The sequence below is a fragment of the Callorhinchus milii genome, unplaced genomic scaffold, assembly GCF_018977255.1.
Source record: "Callorhinchus milii isolate IMCB2004 unplaced genomic scaffold, IMCB_Cmil_1.0 Scaffold17, whole genome shotgun sequence".
Taxonomy (NCBI): Eukaryota; Metazoa; Chordata; class Chondrichthyes; order Chimaeriformes; family Callorhinchidae; genus Callorhinchus; species Callorhinchus milii.
In genome coordinates, this window is record NW_024704758.1 from 14,163,366 (window position 1) to 14,179,441 (window position 16,076).

Genomic DNA, 16,076 nt, shown 5'->3' on the forward strand with positions numbered 1-16,076 from the left:
GGGCTTGTTTAATGTATGGTCATTATTCTTTATTAGCTTGTACTTTATAGTTGTGTTCCTTTCCAATTGCTTATTGCTCCAGATTATTTAATTTTCTTGCAGTGCTATTTGATGCTCTGCAGAGATTTATGTGGCGATACAAATTTTTCAGTGCAGGAATTCAGACAGTTAGCTGGAAACTTGCAATAGGTCATATTTTTGAAATGTGTACCAGATATTTAATATCACTTTGCCACTTTTCTGATATTAATTAATTAAAACTGTGAATTATAATTTTTACCCAGACAAATAAATAGATTAGACAATTAATTCTGAATAGTGTTTGCTTACAGTTATTAAACCCTCTCAAATTAATAATTTTGTAGTACAATATTAACATTAAATTAATTGCAATATAGTGCATTTCATGCAAGATTAATTCTGATGTGGTCAAATCCTGCTGAAGTTCCATTTACAAGACCATTTATATTTACTGTAAAGAAGGTTATCATTATTGAAGTTAATTCTCTAAAGCAGTGGTTATTTTCGTTCAAATTCTCTGCTGTTTTATTACCATATTATAAATTATCAATCAAATTGCATTACCAAACATTTTTGGATATTATTTTTCTGATGCTTACCTGAGGGTGTTATAAGCATGTTAAAATTTGGCAAATATTCAATTTTATCTTCATAATGATCTTCATATCTATCATAAAGAAATATTCATCGTGCTTTTATTAATTATATTAGCCCTCTGCAGTTATGACTATTAATAGTTTGTATGCATAGAGAAAGAAATGTCTCCAGTTGAAAGGGTTCACCCCCCAACTGGTAAGCTTTTATTTTTGCATCGAAATTTCCAATGTGATTAGTTGTTGGCTAATGGATTTCATTTAGTCACTTGACTCAGAAACAATTGAAATTCAGTAGTGGAACCTTTTCCAGTGGGAAGGATAATCATTTTACAAGGCCCCATTGCAATTTCTTTGCCTTGAAGCCATTTTACACTACATCTCAGTATCGATTTTAGTGTATGTTGAACATGAAAATGAGTTAGCCAACACAGTATGAATTAAAAATAAGGCTCTACAGGACCATATATAAGAATCGTCAAACCTACAAAACTCACATGAAGAACCAAGGACAGTGCCTTGATACTGGTAGTTATTTACAATACGTACTTGATTGTTATGAACTGGTCAATTTGTTAGCAAGTCCAATTGAACTACATTTATGGATGAATATTTTGATTATATAGGAAAATATTTAATATGAGATCCTTAATTTGAAGATTTATATATGAGAACTGCTGCCAATGTGTTTGTTAGAATCACAGAAAATCAAACTTTCTGTTTATACCGTTATTTGATTTAGTCCAGAAGAGTTTAACAGTTGTGATGTGATAAGATGGAATTCCAGTTTTTCAGAGAAAAGTTACAGACCAAACATTGGCCAGATAAAACTATTACTGTTCTGAATGCTTAGTTCAATATAATGGCATCATCAAGAATCCTTGATACTATCAGAGAGCTGCATTCATAACCCCTGCTGTTTGTCTGAGTAAATGTCAATGTGCTCAAGGAGAGAAGGATATAAAACAGACTACCCTACACTAGAGAGAGAGGGGGTGGGGGAGAAAAGGGCAGCATATTTATGACTTGAAGTTCCATAAGTTGTCATTAATTGAGATCAAAGCTCACAACATTTATTCCTTACACCCATCAGTTTGATACATTGAAGTAAACAAATTATTTAAATTTGTACAGCTTCTTTTGAATTTAAGAGTAAGCCAGCTATCCAAGTGATGATTCAGTGTTGGGCAGGTTGGTTTGTACCAGTGATAACCAGTTTGTTTGACAGCACAGAACAGACTTGTTTTCAAAAGGAAAAACAAATGGCAGTTTCAGAGTGAATGATATTCAAATGACCTATTGTACACTTTATCTGTATTCAGGAACTGGAGAAAGTAACTACAGACTTGATAAGATCCAAGGTCACTTCTCATTGCAAGCTGGGAGAAGAGAACCTCCATCTTACAACACTACGACAGCAGCTGCAAGAACTGAACCACAAACTGCAGATGGTGCATAACAAACACTAAAATACTGAGTACAGAATGTTTCATGTTGTACAATAATGTACAATAGTAATCCTTGCATTTGATATAATGCCTTATCACGTCTTTGAGACGTCTCAAAGCGCTTCAAGTCATATACTGTAAAGTGAATTGACTGTATATTTTCTGGGTGAAACGGGCTAGCCAATTGTGCACAGCAGAATCCCACAAACAGTCTTGGATTAAGTGACCAAATTATTATTATTTATTTATTAGATGGTAATACAATTGCTTTTACCATTTTGCTGACACCAACGAGCTTTATGTATGTTTTGAGGCTAAAATCAAACTCTGCTTCATCTCAAAATAGATCAGTTCTATTCCTATCTTAATTAGCAAGTTTTAGAATGAAAATTACGATTTGGAGAATTAGAATTGTGAATGTTGTGGTGCCAATGTGGGTGACGATAAAAACAAGTCCTGCTCTGGGGTGGCGCTCGATTAAAGCTGGTCACCTTCCCTGTTGCAGACAGTGGAAGAAGGAAAAGTAAGAAGTGTGACTTAGTTGCTATTGTGCCTTTTCTGACTGTCTGAAGACCAGTGTTATGAGTCCTTGCTGCAAGAGATGCTTTCTTTAGGAAGTGAAATAGTGTACAGTAGATATATTTCACCACTTGTCACCACTTATTTAGATCCCTCGTGGACCATTGGCCCACTAAGAGTTTGAATGGTCACTCTTTTATCAGACCTATGAACAGTGACTCATGGTAAATCTCAGTTGTGCAAATCTACTTGCAAAGCAGTGTCTGGCCCAACTCAGTGGATCTTAATAGTGCTCTTTCTAAGACTTGTAGCGCTTGGACAAAACCCTTGCATCCTATCACACTATGATACAGCCCATTGAAGCTCTCTTGCTCCAAAGTTTTAATATATCTAAACTATCAGTTTTAATTATAATCAGTTTGTTTATACTTTGATTTATAGTTTATACTTTATAGTTTGATTTCATACTTTATCCAGCTTTATTTTGGTTTGGGGATAAAATCTATAATATTATTGTCATGAAGACTATTCAAGTTATCCTTATATCTTTGAAAGGAAGTGGGATTAAACAAGAGGCTATCTCATGATGTGTCCGCTGCTCAAGAAGAAAAACAGGTGGGAATCAAAACATTTAGTTACTAAACTGCAAAGCATTCACTTTTGTAAATCAAATTGCTGTGTTGGTGGATTCAGCAATAATATGACTTTTACATTGATTCTTTTCAGGAACTGTAGAAATTCGCCTGCCAAATTATAACAATTTAAGAACTTTCCACAATTCTGGGCAATCATAAAACAAGTTGGAATTTTTGGACCTCTTGTGGCTCTTAAGCTGAAATTGCTTAGTAATGCCGGCACTAAAATGTTTTCTGTCTGATTGGTTGCGTCAGTGATACTAGCAATCAGAGAACAGTAATTTCCGCACAAGCCTCTGTTCATACGCTGTTAAATACTGTACGTGCTTATCGCCTAACTGGATTAAAACAATCTTGCCAAAATTATCAGGAGCACATTCCCTCTCCTCTCATTTTATGCATATTACTATAACTTTGTAGAATTGTCTTACTACCTTTAATTGTCTTCTTGGTACCTGTTACCTGAAATACTATACAAAAAGCAATGTATTTGAAACTTTAAAATAATACCACATGCTCTTTTCTGTCTGGTAATAAAAGAACATCAACATTTACAACATTAGCAAATGCAAGATTGTGTAAGTTTATTGTCATTTTTTGTGGTGTGTTGCTCCGTTACCAATCAAGACAGTGTTTTATTTTTGTTTCGATCAGCAAATTTTGAAATCGCTGCAACATACTCAGCAACTGCTACAGCATCAAGAATTGGCACTTGGCAGAGCTGAAACTGAGCTAACTATTTGCAGGGAGAAATGTCAGGTTAGAATATTTTTGTGTGTTTTTATTGACACCAAATATGCAGTTTCTTATCATGGTTCATGTTTGATGTTTTATAGGTGTTGAGCTATTGAACCTCTTCAGAATATTCGCACGCTCCCTCTCTTATAGAATAGTATCTGTCCCACAGTATAATTAACAAGCCCAAACTGTCTCTATTTTGTTCTATTATGTTTGATTGCCTTTCCCGTTTTCTTAAACCTGCTCAGTTCTTGTTGTTTGCACTCGCTCTGAGTTTGTCTACTGATGTGCTACTCAGCACTGTTTGAATTATTGAATGTGATCTATGCAGTTATTCCAAATATTTTTGACTAAAATATAAGTGATTTTTTAAATAAAATAGCCATGCTTTGATTTCTTTATATATTCTCTTGTCTGCTTTTGTCTGTATTTGCAAAGTAAGATAAAACTAGGTGACTTTAAAATTCCAGATAAATTATCATTTCTACTTAAGTTGTAGTTTTGTGTTGCATACCTCCTTAATAGGATTACATTTTTGAGATCTGTGAATCATCCAATAAGATCTATAGCATGTAAGTATCACTATCACATCTTAAGTCAAAAGTGCTTTTAAATCTATTTGTAGCTAAAACTCTGTTTACATTATTCCAAGGTCCCTGTCATTCTGTATTAAGATTTACACAGAGATTCAAAGGATTTCCATCATAGTCCTTTAAATTACCCCTTACTATTTAAAAAAAACTAGAGCAAGTAAGTGGGTGCCTCAAGCACCTGAGACATCTGAGATTTATCAGTACAGTACAAGTTTTAATGAAATAATTTGTAAAGGCGACTGTGTAAATCACAATGATTAAGACCAACATGTTTGAAAATGTATAACATCAAGTACAATTGAACTGAGGTGACTGTACTTTTTTGAGGCATAAGTCTAAGTTTGTCAAAAAAATGTTGCCAATTTTTAACATGAAAATTTTGTAGCAATACAAAAAAAAAGAATTTTACATGTAAGGTTCCAGAGAGATCTGAGTCATATAAAACTGTTAAGCATTGCAACACAGTCATCTTTGCATTGACACTTATCTTATCGACAGTAACAATGTAATGTGAGACTTGAAATTGTCTTTGTGATGTCAGGATACCGAGAGAAGTAAAAATGACAACTATATTTTAAACTAAAACCCGAGGTAAAAATCTAAATGTGAGGATATATTAAAAAAGAGTTGGTATTATTCTTTACTTTAAAACAAACTTAACACGTAAAAAGTATTTTCCTTTTCCAGACCATGGGGTTTCTGACATTAAAAGCGTTTATAGAGGAAGTTGTTGTTCATATGGAAACTTGTTCACAAAACTTTTGTTAGTATGTTTAAAGAGTTTCGTCTTAGCAATTCTGGCTCTAAAAAAAAGAGGATTTTTGTGCCATCCTGGATCGAGTCAACGTATTTTTTCAAAAATTAAGAATTTGTATCTATCGCAAATTATTCAGACAGTATACTTAATTGATTTATTTGGCACCCTCAAATCCAAGATATTACCTTTCCATTGCAGCTTCTCATTTCTTAGGTCTTTCTTAAGGAAGGAATTACCAGTTTTATCAATCACTTCCACTTGTCATCAGAAATGCTTGTCAATCATTTCAGTCCATTTTATGGCTGTTTATCTACTTTTGATTGATGCGTTCTTTTGGATATTTTCATTGAGAAACTATAAAAAAGCAACAGTTCATTATTCAAGATCTCAGGTTCCTCTGAATCATAAGGAATCTCAGTTGGAACCAATTTGAGGATTTGACAAACTTTTATAGACTCCCTCTTTTGGACAACTGTGGGAATTGTTTCCATTCCTGACTTATATTAAAGATAGGACACAAATGTCTGCCAAAGCCAGTCTATGTTTTCTATTTGGTACAGAGGCATTTTTTTGGAACTGGATCCATGATTCTGAGGTCATTGCAACTTAAACCTCCTTGTTCACTGCTTGTAAATTAATTAGCAATTTACAATGAATAGATTAAGCATCTGTCCTGAAACTATTTCACAAGGTCATAGCTTCCCGTTAGTTAACAGCGATTAAAAATTTTCATCTGTTTCTCACAGTGAGATCTTTTAATATTATTAGAGACTTACAGATGCTTGAAAAGAGTTGTCTCAATCATACACTTGAATAACACCAATGGTCAAAGCAACCTTTAAGGATAAAGCCAGCCTTTTTAAGCTGATTGAGGAGGAAGAGCCTTATCAGCCCAGAAAGCAAACTTGTCAACCCTCCCATCCCAAGGAAGATTTATATTATTTCTAAGTTTCTTTAATTGGCTCAAATGACAGCCAGAGAATAGCACTTCTTATTTAGGAGCATGCAGCTGGTGTGTTACCTGATTTGGATCTGTAATGATGAAGAGCTTTCAAGAACCAACATTATATTCTTATTTTTGATTTTGAATTCTAATTGGATTTTAAGCAGAATCAAACTAAACATTCCAGAAAAATGTTACCATCCACCCAGAAGCGCCCTGTTGCTTCTCAAAGTTGTCATTTGTTCTCACGATAATCGTGTATAAAATGAATCATATATTGTCATAATATATTGTCTTGTTAACTAGTCTATTTATATCCGATGAAATCTACACTTCTGAATCCAAAGGTTGGTGAACTAGCTGGTGGAATGCATCATGTATTGCTGTTTCTTAGCTGCTGGTAAATCCTCACTTTAGATCAAGGGCCAGTCCACTAGGTCTATGTCTGCTTTGTGAACTAACCTTGAAAAGGTTGTTGTAGACAGCACCTGCAGAGCTGCTACTTGGATCAGTGCCCCATACTTTGCCAAGGATTATTCCCAAGTTCATCAGCCAAGGATGACCTAATATTTTGGCAGGACTATTATGTTTGCAGTTATTTTGTCTAGAGCCAGAGGGTCCCCTAGTCTTCCTTCAGTTTTGCAACTAAGTGTAATATAATCAGTCAGTCTTTAAATAAAAATGTTTACTCATAAGATCTATAAATGTTATAAGATACAAAATGGTCTGTGTTTTTTCTCCCAAAACATGCACTTGATGGATACTGGCGAGAACAAATTCCGCTTCCTATTTGGCTTTATTATATAAACAAAATCTGTTAGTTTAAGGAATTTGTGTAAGTTGATTAAATAGGTCAGAATAATTAAAATTGTTTATAGCATATATAATTAAAATTATAATTGCAAAAAAACAAGGTTGAAGTGAACAGAGAAACTGAAAAGAATTATCTGTCACTGTTAACGGTTAATTATTTTCATTCGTGAGACAGTTTTCATTCAAGGCTAACTAAAAGACTTAACCAACATATTGCATTAAAGTGGATTAAGCTCTGTCCCATATCACTCAGCTCAGCATTTTATATTGCTTAGCCTAGCACATTAGAAGTTGTGCACTGATACAGAAAGTTATAGCAGATGTATTTATTATACCTATTACTGACACCAGTTTTGTGAAGAGGCTATCTTTTTCTCTCTGCGTACTCCTCCAGGTCTCTCTGAGCCGAGCCGAATGTACATTTCTTAAATTCATGCCCTGCTAATTTATGAAATTCGTTGGTAACACGGCAAATGGACACTAATCTGTAGCGGAGCACAAATCTATTATAAGTGTGGCACAGCAAGAATGTAGTAGAGAGAGATCACATAAGGGCTAAGAATGTCATATTAATTTTCTGGGGCAATTAATTTTACGACAGGCTCGAGAGAGGGATAATGAGCTCCTCAGGGAGAAGGCAATGGAAAATGAAGATAGATTTCAGGTTCTCAAGGGAGAAAATAAAAAGTCTACAGCCCAGTGGAAAATGGAGGTAAAAGAAAATCTGAAATAGTTGTTCACGTTTTTTAAAAATCTCTGCTGAAGACCTTTCTTTTCGACTGCGCTTTTGGTCACTTTCCCACCCCTCCCCCCCGGCTCGGTCCCAGGATCCTAAACTGTAAAGCACTCTGAGACGCCGTCCGGCGTGGAGGGCGCTATATAAATCCAAGTTGTTGTTCCGGATAGCAGTTTAGTTAAGTCATAAAGTAAAATGGTTCAGAACGGTATTATGACAGTCAAACACCATATTACAGCAATTCCGGTTTGTGATTCTGTCTGATATTAAGTTAATTTGGTTGTTTAAGTCCTTATACAGTGTCTCTCGTGACAATACGTGAGGGTGAGTTACTGGAGAATCTCTATATAGCTTGTTACAGTAAAGACAATGATTAAAACAGCAGGAGGTGTTCACAGCCTCTTATTTGACACATGGCTTGACTTGCCTACCTTTAATATTTTTGAACATTTAGGTACATATTTGTAGAGCTGTATTTAATTAACATTACAATGCAATTTTACAATTAATTCTTGTAATGGGAGACATCCAGAATGAGAAATCCCATTTAGTATTCATTTCTGGTGCCTTTCACTGTGAGCATCCATCGTGAAATGTTCCTACGTGGAAGGAGGTCCGTCATGGATATTTTATGCAAGTAAAACAAATGCTTATTGATATTCTTGTGAACTATTCACGCCACTTTATTAAATTAGATTTGTGCAATTTATCCAAGCAGTATGGATTACATATAGTAATAATTTTCATCAAAAGTATATCCAGTTCAGGTGATTTTGTTTTCTGCTGGTTCCTGAGCCAGGTGGATCTGCATTAAACAGCCCTGGCTAATCAGCAGGACTTTGAGGAGCAGACAAGTCACTGGAAGCAGGGATCTTCCCTCTCACCTTCTGTGAACTCTGTAAGCTAAAACCGTTACTGGTAAGATGGTCCCAGTTTAGCAAGCAGTAGGAAGCTTGGCAAACAGGGCTTGCAATGCGAAACTAAGTGATTTTAGCAGGTTATTGTCCAGCTGTACCCCAACACACAATCTGGGATCTCCAAGCCTTGGCTCTTGTCAACCCGTATCCACCACTTTTCAAAATTTAGATAAGCAAGATGCAGGGAGAGTGCGATAGGAGATGACTATTTCTGCTAACTTTCTACTTTACTATAGGAGCTGGTTTCAATAGCTCATATCTTCATATGTGGTCCTTCAGATATCAGGGTTGCACTATTAAAGCAGGAGGTTGTGTTTTTTACTTGCAGGAGATGAAATTAAATGACGAAGTCAACATAATTAAGTCAGAGTTAGCCTCAGTCAAGGAGGCTTACGCTTATTACCAGGCAAAACAGAATAAGGCAGCTGCACAAAAACAAGAACAAACACAGCTAGCCCAGGCAAGTTATTTCAGTTTAATGGTTTACAGTAAGAGCTACTGGTTTATACAAATGTCACTAATATTTCCATTTAATAATTAATCTAAAAATATATTAAGTATTTAGACAATTCCAATAGCCCAATAAAGTGGTATTGTGACATAACTCACATACTTTATAACAAACTCATAATTCCACATAAATCATGTACAGTATTTTAAAAATTGTTTCTTAAATGTTTCCTGCTATTACCAGCTAAATCATTTAGAACAAGATAAAACAAATGAAGTATGTGGACTCCAGAATAGTATGGGTGAAGCCTTGATAGCTATTGACCACAAAGGCAAAATAGAAGGAATTCACAATGTAGCAGAAGAGGAAAGGAACCAAAAACCCAAGAACGAGGTAAAGAACAACAAAGAGAACAACAAGCACAGTCAAGATGGAATAGTCGACGCAGATAACACAGGTACAGAAATAGCAATTGAAGCATAGAATTAACAACCAAAATCCTTTCAGTATGCACGTTGATTGATAAAATGTTCTTTGCTTGGAGAACAGACAAATTGCTTTACAAGGTCAGAAGTAGATAATAGTTGTGGAATGATGTGCTATTTTTCAGTTAAGGAATTACAAACTGAGGCAGAGTTGCTCCTTTTTTAAAAAAAATTGTGATAGCATTGCTAAACAACTTGAGTGAAATTTTTAAAATGTTTTCTTTGAAATTTAATGATTTTAGTGCATTATCACTGCGAAGCTGTATACAAAGTAGAAAGTATCCCAGCACTTTGGGACATCCTTCTGACATGAGAAACTCTATATAAATGAAATTTGTTGCTGTTGTTATAAAGCAATATTCCTTGAATACATGAGAGAGAAGGGAATAGAAGGTATTAAATAGGGAAGGGGAATTAGGATGGGTTCTTGTGGAATATAAACACTGATATGGGGCACAATGGCCTGTTTCAGGGCTGTGAATTCTATGTAATCTAAGTATTCATTGGTTAACCTTGTTTCACAAGGTCGGCAAGATTAAATTCAGATCAAGCTAGTGGTCTGGTTTCACTTGCCAAACCAAATGCAAATTTTAAAATTTTCCCTTAAGGAAAACTAAGAGCTGTGAAACAGAAAATAATTAACGACCACTTTTTATATTTCATAAAACAGTTTACTTATTTTGCATTATATATATTCGTTAAATTTATTGAAACTAATCTATGTAGAATAAGTTGAAGAATTAAAGAAATACAATTGATAGATTTTTGGTAAATCTGTCTGTTAATTATTATGTTGAAACAGTTGAAACCAGCAATGTGTTGCCACTGGAGATTGCAAAACTATCTGCAGAGGTGTTGGTGAAGACGACTGATGATGGGGCCCCAAATACAAATGAAAACCAATACATCAGTCTATCAGCTGTGAAAATTGATGCCACAGCTTCCAAAGGCATTCAACAAGCTGAAACAGGAAACACTTGCTATGAAGCAGACTCTGCAAGTGCAAACCTCAAGTCACAATGTAGTTCTGTCTGTTTGGCAGAAGTCCCAGTTAAAGGAGGAAAGATGCTCCCAGACAGTGCTGATGCATTAGGTGTCTGCAGTGCAAATATAGGTCAGCAGACAAACTCCATCATACATAAATTTGATGGAGACAAAAGTGAAGCGGCTTATGATACAAATGATAAGACTAAAACCACACAGTGTGACAAAGGTGTCTTTATAAACGAACCACCTAAGACCGAGGCCAGATCAGTTCCTGGCATTGATGAAATTCTACAAAATGAAGCTAGTGCAAATGAAGTACGAAGGGATGCAAAACAATCTCAGAACAAAAGTGTTACTGACCTTGTATCTCAAACAATAATGCATGAAAATACAGACGATCAGAAATCTAGTTCACAGGAACAGCTTGAGCAAACAGATCAACTGATAGAAAAGAAGTGCATTGATAACTGTAATACAGTTAAAATAGTTCATCAAACCTGCAGTAAATCAGATATCAGCGCTACAGTGTTACCTGCTGACCAGGATAACCAATGGATGTCAGTTGCTGCCTGTATAAATAGCAATAACATTGTTGACAATAAACTGAATGTTCCACTTCAACAAAGCAATATCATCCCTGCTGATAGTGAAGAGGATAGCATTGCCAAGGAAATTGTTGAAATGCAAAGTCCTGCTCATAGTGATCCTCCTGTGAATGAAAATAACAATCTGGAAACTGTTATTTCTGTGAACCAAACAACATCTTCAGAACATGTGTACAAAACTGTACTTAATAGTGAAAATCCGGACTGTGTGGAGAATCTACAAAGCAATCTGGCACAAAAGGATGACTGTGTTTACACATCTAGTAACCATTTATTAAAATTAACATCTGATGCTGACCATGGTTTTCCAACCCAGAGCTCCCAGAATATAAAGGAAATTAGTGGCATTAATAGTGATTCTGTGGTTACAGTGGAAAGTGGGCAAGCAGTGGTTAGTGAGATGGCCTTACGTTCTGAAACAGAAGAGACTAAAGTTTCTTCAGATTTGGCAGAAAATAAATTAACACCTCCCGTTGGAAGATTTTTGGGAAACACAAACGCAGCTGTATCTTTCAAGCAAGAAAATACAATATCACCTCATGAAGCAGCGTTGACAAGCAGCAAAATACGTCCCGCTTTCTGGAAATTTCATGATATTACTTCTTTCAAGGCAAGCAAAGAAAACGACGACTTAAAGAAAAGCATTGCATGCTCATTATTAAGAGGCAAATTGGAGTCTCCTATTTGTTCAGCTTTCACCTTTGCAAGACAAATCAGTGAGATGAGGTTGAGAAGACCTAGTGTAACAGGTATGTATTTTCCTTTCTTAAAAGAATACTTGCATTAGTAATAGATGATATAGGCAAATACAATTTTAACTGTAATGTGATGTATCACATAGAGTTTGAATTATTTAATGAAGGTGAATGTGTAATTGTGCATTCTAGCTAATCTTTAGTAAACAATGGCCATTTTTTCCCATTTCCAAATTTATAATCTTTATCATCTGTATTTGAACTGCAGATTATCGTTCAATAAGCATTGATTATGTCATCTTCTGGCATGAAATCTTGACCATAGATGAAGATATACTTTATACTGACAATCTCAACATCAGCCATAAACACAGTATTCTCTATATAACTTGGAAGGCAATTCACATCACACGCACAAAACACGAAATACTGCAGATGCCGGAAATCTGAAACAAAAAGAGAGAGAGCTGGGAAAACTCAGCAGGTCAGGCAGCATCTACGGAGAAAAGAAAGTGAGTCAACTTTTCGGGTCCATGACCCTCCGTCAGAACTGGGGCATGTTCAGGTGAAAATGTTGGGAGGGAGAGGTTTTTAAGGACAAGTTGAGGGGGAGGCAGGACAAGGAAGACAAAGAAGACAAAAAAGAAGACAAAGGAGAGAATGTGTTAGTTGATAGGTTAAAGAGGTGATACAAAAGGGGGCTGGGTTGAAACAAAACAGGGGGGTGGGGTTGCTAATAGTGCAGAACAGGCAACACACCAGAGAGAGGCGAAAAGTGTCTGGGGTGATGATTGTATTGATAACAGAAGATAACTCTTCTAGTAACAGGAAGAGGGGAAAGGGGCAAGGTGAGCTGTTATGGTCTGAAGTGACTGAAATCGATATTGAGGCCAGAGGGCTGTCGGGTCCCTAGCAGATAGATAAGATGCTGTTCCTCAACCTTTTGCTGCGGATCATTGGAACAGCGTAGGAGACCATGGACGAAGAGGTCGGACTGTGAATGGGAGTGTGAGTTAAAATGGCAGGAGACCGGAAGATCAGGGTTGACCTTGGGTACAGAATGGAGGTGTTCTGCGAATCGGCCACCCAATCTGCACTTAGTCTCCCCAATATAGAGGAGACCACACCATGAGCAGCGGATACAGTGTACTACATTGGTGGTCGTACATGTAAACCGCTGTCTTACATGGAAGCCGTGTTTGGGGTCTTGGATAGTGGTCTGGGAGGAGGTGAAAAGGCAGGTATTACATCTCCTGCGCTGGCATGGGAAGGTGGCAGGGAAGGAGAGCAGCTGGTTGTGCTGACGGCTGAATAAACTAAGAAATCCTGGAGGGAACGATCCCATCGGAATGCGGAGAGGGGAGGAAAATATGTGTTTGGTGGATGAGTTACGTTGGAGGTGCCGGAAATGTTGGAGAATGATGTGCTGAGTATTGAGGCTGGTGGGGTGGTAGGTTAGGACTAAGGGGACCCTATCACGGTTCTGGGATGGGGGGAAGGGATGAGGGCAGAGGTGCGGGAAATAGGGCGGTCACGGTCAAGGGCCTTGGTTATTACTGTCGATGGGAATCCTCGGTCGAGGAAAAATGAGGACATCTCAGTTGCTCTGGCGTGGAAGGTTGCATTGTCAGAGCAGGTGCGGCGGGGGTGGGGAAATGGGAAAGTGTGGGAATTAAAGGGAAGAGTTAGAGATGGTCCATATGAATTTTATGGAGGGGGGGGNAAGGTGGAAGCAAAATTTATAAATGCTTCTAACTCATTGTGAAAGCAGGAAGCGGCCCTGACACAATCATCAATGTACTTGAGGTACAGGTCAGGGAGCAGACCTGAGTAGGACTGGAACAAGAAGTGTTCCAGATGGCCAATAAACAGGCAGGCGTAGCTGGGACCTGTGCGGGTTCCCATAGCGACACCTTTTATTTAAAGGAAGTGGGTGGAATTGAATGTGAAGTTGTTCAATGTAAGAACAAGTTCAGCCAGGCGGAGCAGCGTGGTGGTGGATGGAGACTGGTTTTGGGGTTGATCAAGGTGGAACCTGAGGGCCTGGAGGCCGTCCTTGTGGGGGATGGAGGTGTAGAGGGACTGAACGTCCATTGTGGAGATGTTCAGGACCGGGGAATCGGAAATTGTCAAAGTGGCGGAGGGCTTCCGAGGAGTCACGTATATAGGTGGGTAGTGATTGGACGAGGGGAGCAAAAATGGAGTCCAGATAAGACAAGTTTAATTTGGTGGGACAGGAACAGGCTGAGACAATGGGTCAACCAGGACAGTCCTGTTTGTGGATCTTGGGAAGGAAGTACAGGTGGGCTGTGCGGCTAGGAGGTTGGAGGCTGTAGGAGGAAGGTCACCAGAGGAGATGAGGTCATTGACCACCTCGGTGATGGTGGCTTGGTGTTTAGCTGTGGGGAAGGTAGGAGGGGTTGTCAGAGAGTTGGCGTGCGGCCTCTGCCAGGTAGAGGTCCTTTTGCCAGACGACAGCGCCTCCCTTCAGCGGGTTTGACAATGATATCAGGATTGGTCCTAGGGAGTGGAGTGCAGCGTGTTCAGAAGGAGAGAGGTTCACATTCACATCATGTGCTTCTTCTACCTTTTAACTTGACTTCCTTTCAAAAGGTGGCATTAGTCACATAGGGTTTTCCATCACTAAACAAATCAAAAAAAAATATGATTTATGTGATCAATTTACCAGTTCCTACAATGACTAAATCCAGACACAGACTTGACCTCTAGGAGTATATTTCTCTTCACTACTGACAGGAACCTTAAGAGTTCCCACTAAAAAAACAGACATTGCACATGCAGAGACCCAATAAAAATAATTCAGGCTTTGATTCACAAATTAGTACTTATGCTCATCTGTAGCAATTAACAGTAGATCTGTAGACAAAAATGGCATGGTCTTTGTCAGGTAAGATACATCATGAAGAAATATTTCAGAAGATTTTGAAATCTTGAATGTTTTGTGACAGCACAAGATCAAAGGATGTCATACATTAGAATAGTTTGGTGAATGGCAAACAGAGGAGCTTCTCTTTGATTCAAAACAAATACCTATAATTCTCAAGATCAGATGCAAACTAGCAGTTAAAAGGTTCCAAAATTAGCATCTGGGGAATTTCAAACTGTAGCATAATTCTCAATGTAATTCTTACCATTTCCTCTTTGACACTCCAGACTCTCCCAGTGCTAAAAGTGTGAGCGACACTTTTAATGCCTTCAATTCTCCTCTTTACCACAAGAGAGATCCCAGTAAAGAATGGAATGCAATAGCCCAGACATTTTGTGATATTTCTGCGGCTCCAGAGCATGTACGTAAATTTTAAAACTTTGGTTTAAACCTTGGCAAGATAATTTAAGAGATCTAGAATTGTGTAAACACGTTCATGTTCGATTTTTTTTAGAAAAAAATATATTCTTTTTAAACAAATGGAATTATCCAGTTCTCAGTCTTTAGTTCCTCTCTATCAAACCCCTCATGCAAATTTGATTTGTTAATAGTGGTTAATCTTCATACTGAATGAATTTTCCCAGCCTGAATTAACATGATGTCAGCAGGCTTCAGGTGAAAATGTAGCATCTGGTTCTCATTAACGCTCTTAAATGCAGAGAAATGATGTGAACTGAGAAATCTTGTGACATGGCAGTCCCCTTTCTCAGAAACATGTCTAATAGAGGGATAACGCCTGCCTTTAACCTGATAAAGCAAGACGCATTTATAGGTGTAAAGGATGCCAAAATACATCAAATATGAGGATAAATGATCTGTAAAAATATATTTACCAGATGATATCCATTTTATGGCTTTTCAGCTCAAGATACCAGTGATTTCAGTAATGTGCTTGAATTTCTTGCAATCTCACTGCTGTCAATTTAAAAACTTTTGACTGAGATATATTTGCTTTAGATGCAACTTCAGCTGAAGTTACCATCTGAGAATAATCCTTGATTTTGAATCCTAAAATGTCAAGAATGTTTCAAAGCATTTCACAAGTTTCTGTAAAGTGTAGGCGAATGTGGCAGTCGATTTGCACATAACAATGTCTCTCCCACAAACAGCCTCATAATGAGTTACTAATTTTACCTGGAGGACTGTTGGCCTAGACACTTAAGAGAAACTTTCTCCTTTTTTCGAACAGTGGC

General features: G+C 37.3%; 1 protein-coding gene across 5 annotated transcripts in view; it reads left to right on the top strand.

The window, feature by feature from the left end:
- Window positions 1–16,076, top strand: part of LOC103175042 (coiled-coil domain-containing protein 73) — a 35,559-nt gene that overhangs the window by 18,344 nt on the left and 1,139 nt on the right. For 4 of the 5 annotated variants that reach the window (XM_042341344.1, XM_042341346.1, XM_042341345.1 and 1 more), the window contains 8 exons: window positions 1,937–2,065; window positions 3,137–3,196; window positions 3,871–3,975; window positions 7,662–7,772; window positions 9,042–9,173; window positions 9,408–9,621; window positions 10,452–11,990; window positions 15,111–15,244. In XM_042341344.1, the coding sequence (XP_042197278.1) occupies window positions 1,937–2,065; window positions 3,137–3,196; window positions 3,871–3,975; window positions 7,662–7,772; window positions 9,042–9,173; window positions 9,408–9,621; window positions 10,452–11,990; window positions 15,111–15,244 (2,424 nt within the window). Of the gene's footprint in view, window positions 1–1,936; window positions 2,066–3,136; window positions 3,197–3,870; window positions 3,976–7,661; window positions 7,773–9,041; window positions 9,174–9,407; window positions 9,622–10,451; window positions 11,991–12,204; window positions 12,394–15,110; window positions 15,245–16,076 lie in introns of those variants that run through there. The other variant, XM_042341348.1, reaches the window with a different exon arrangement.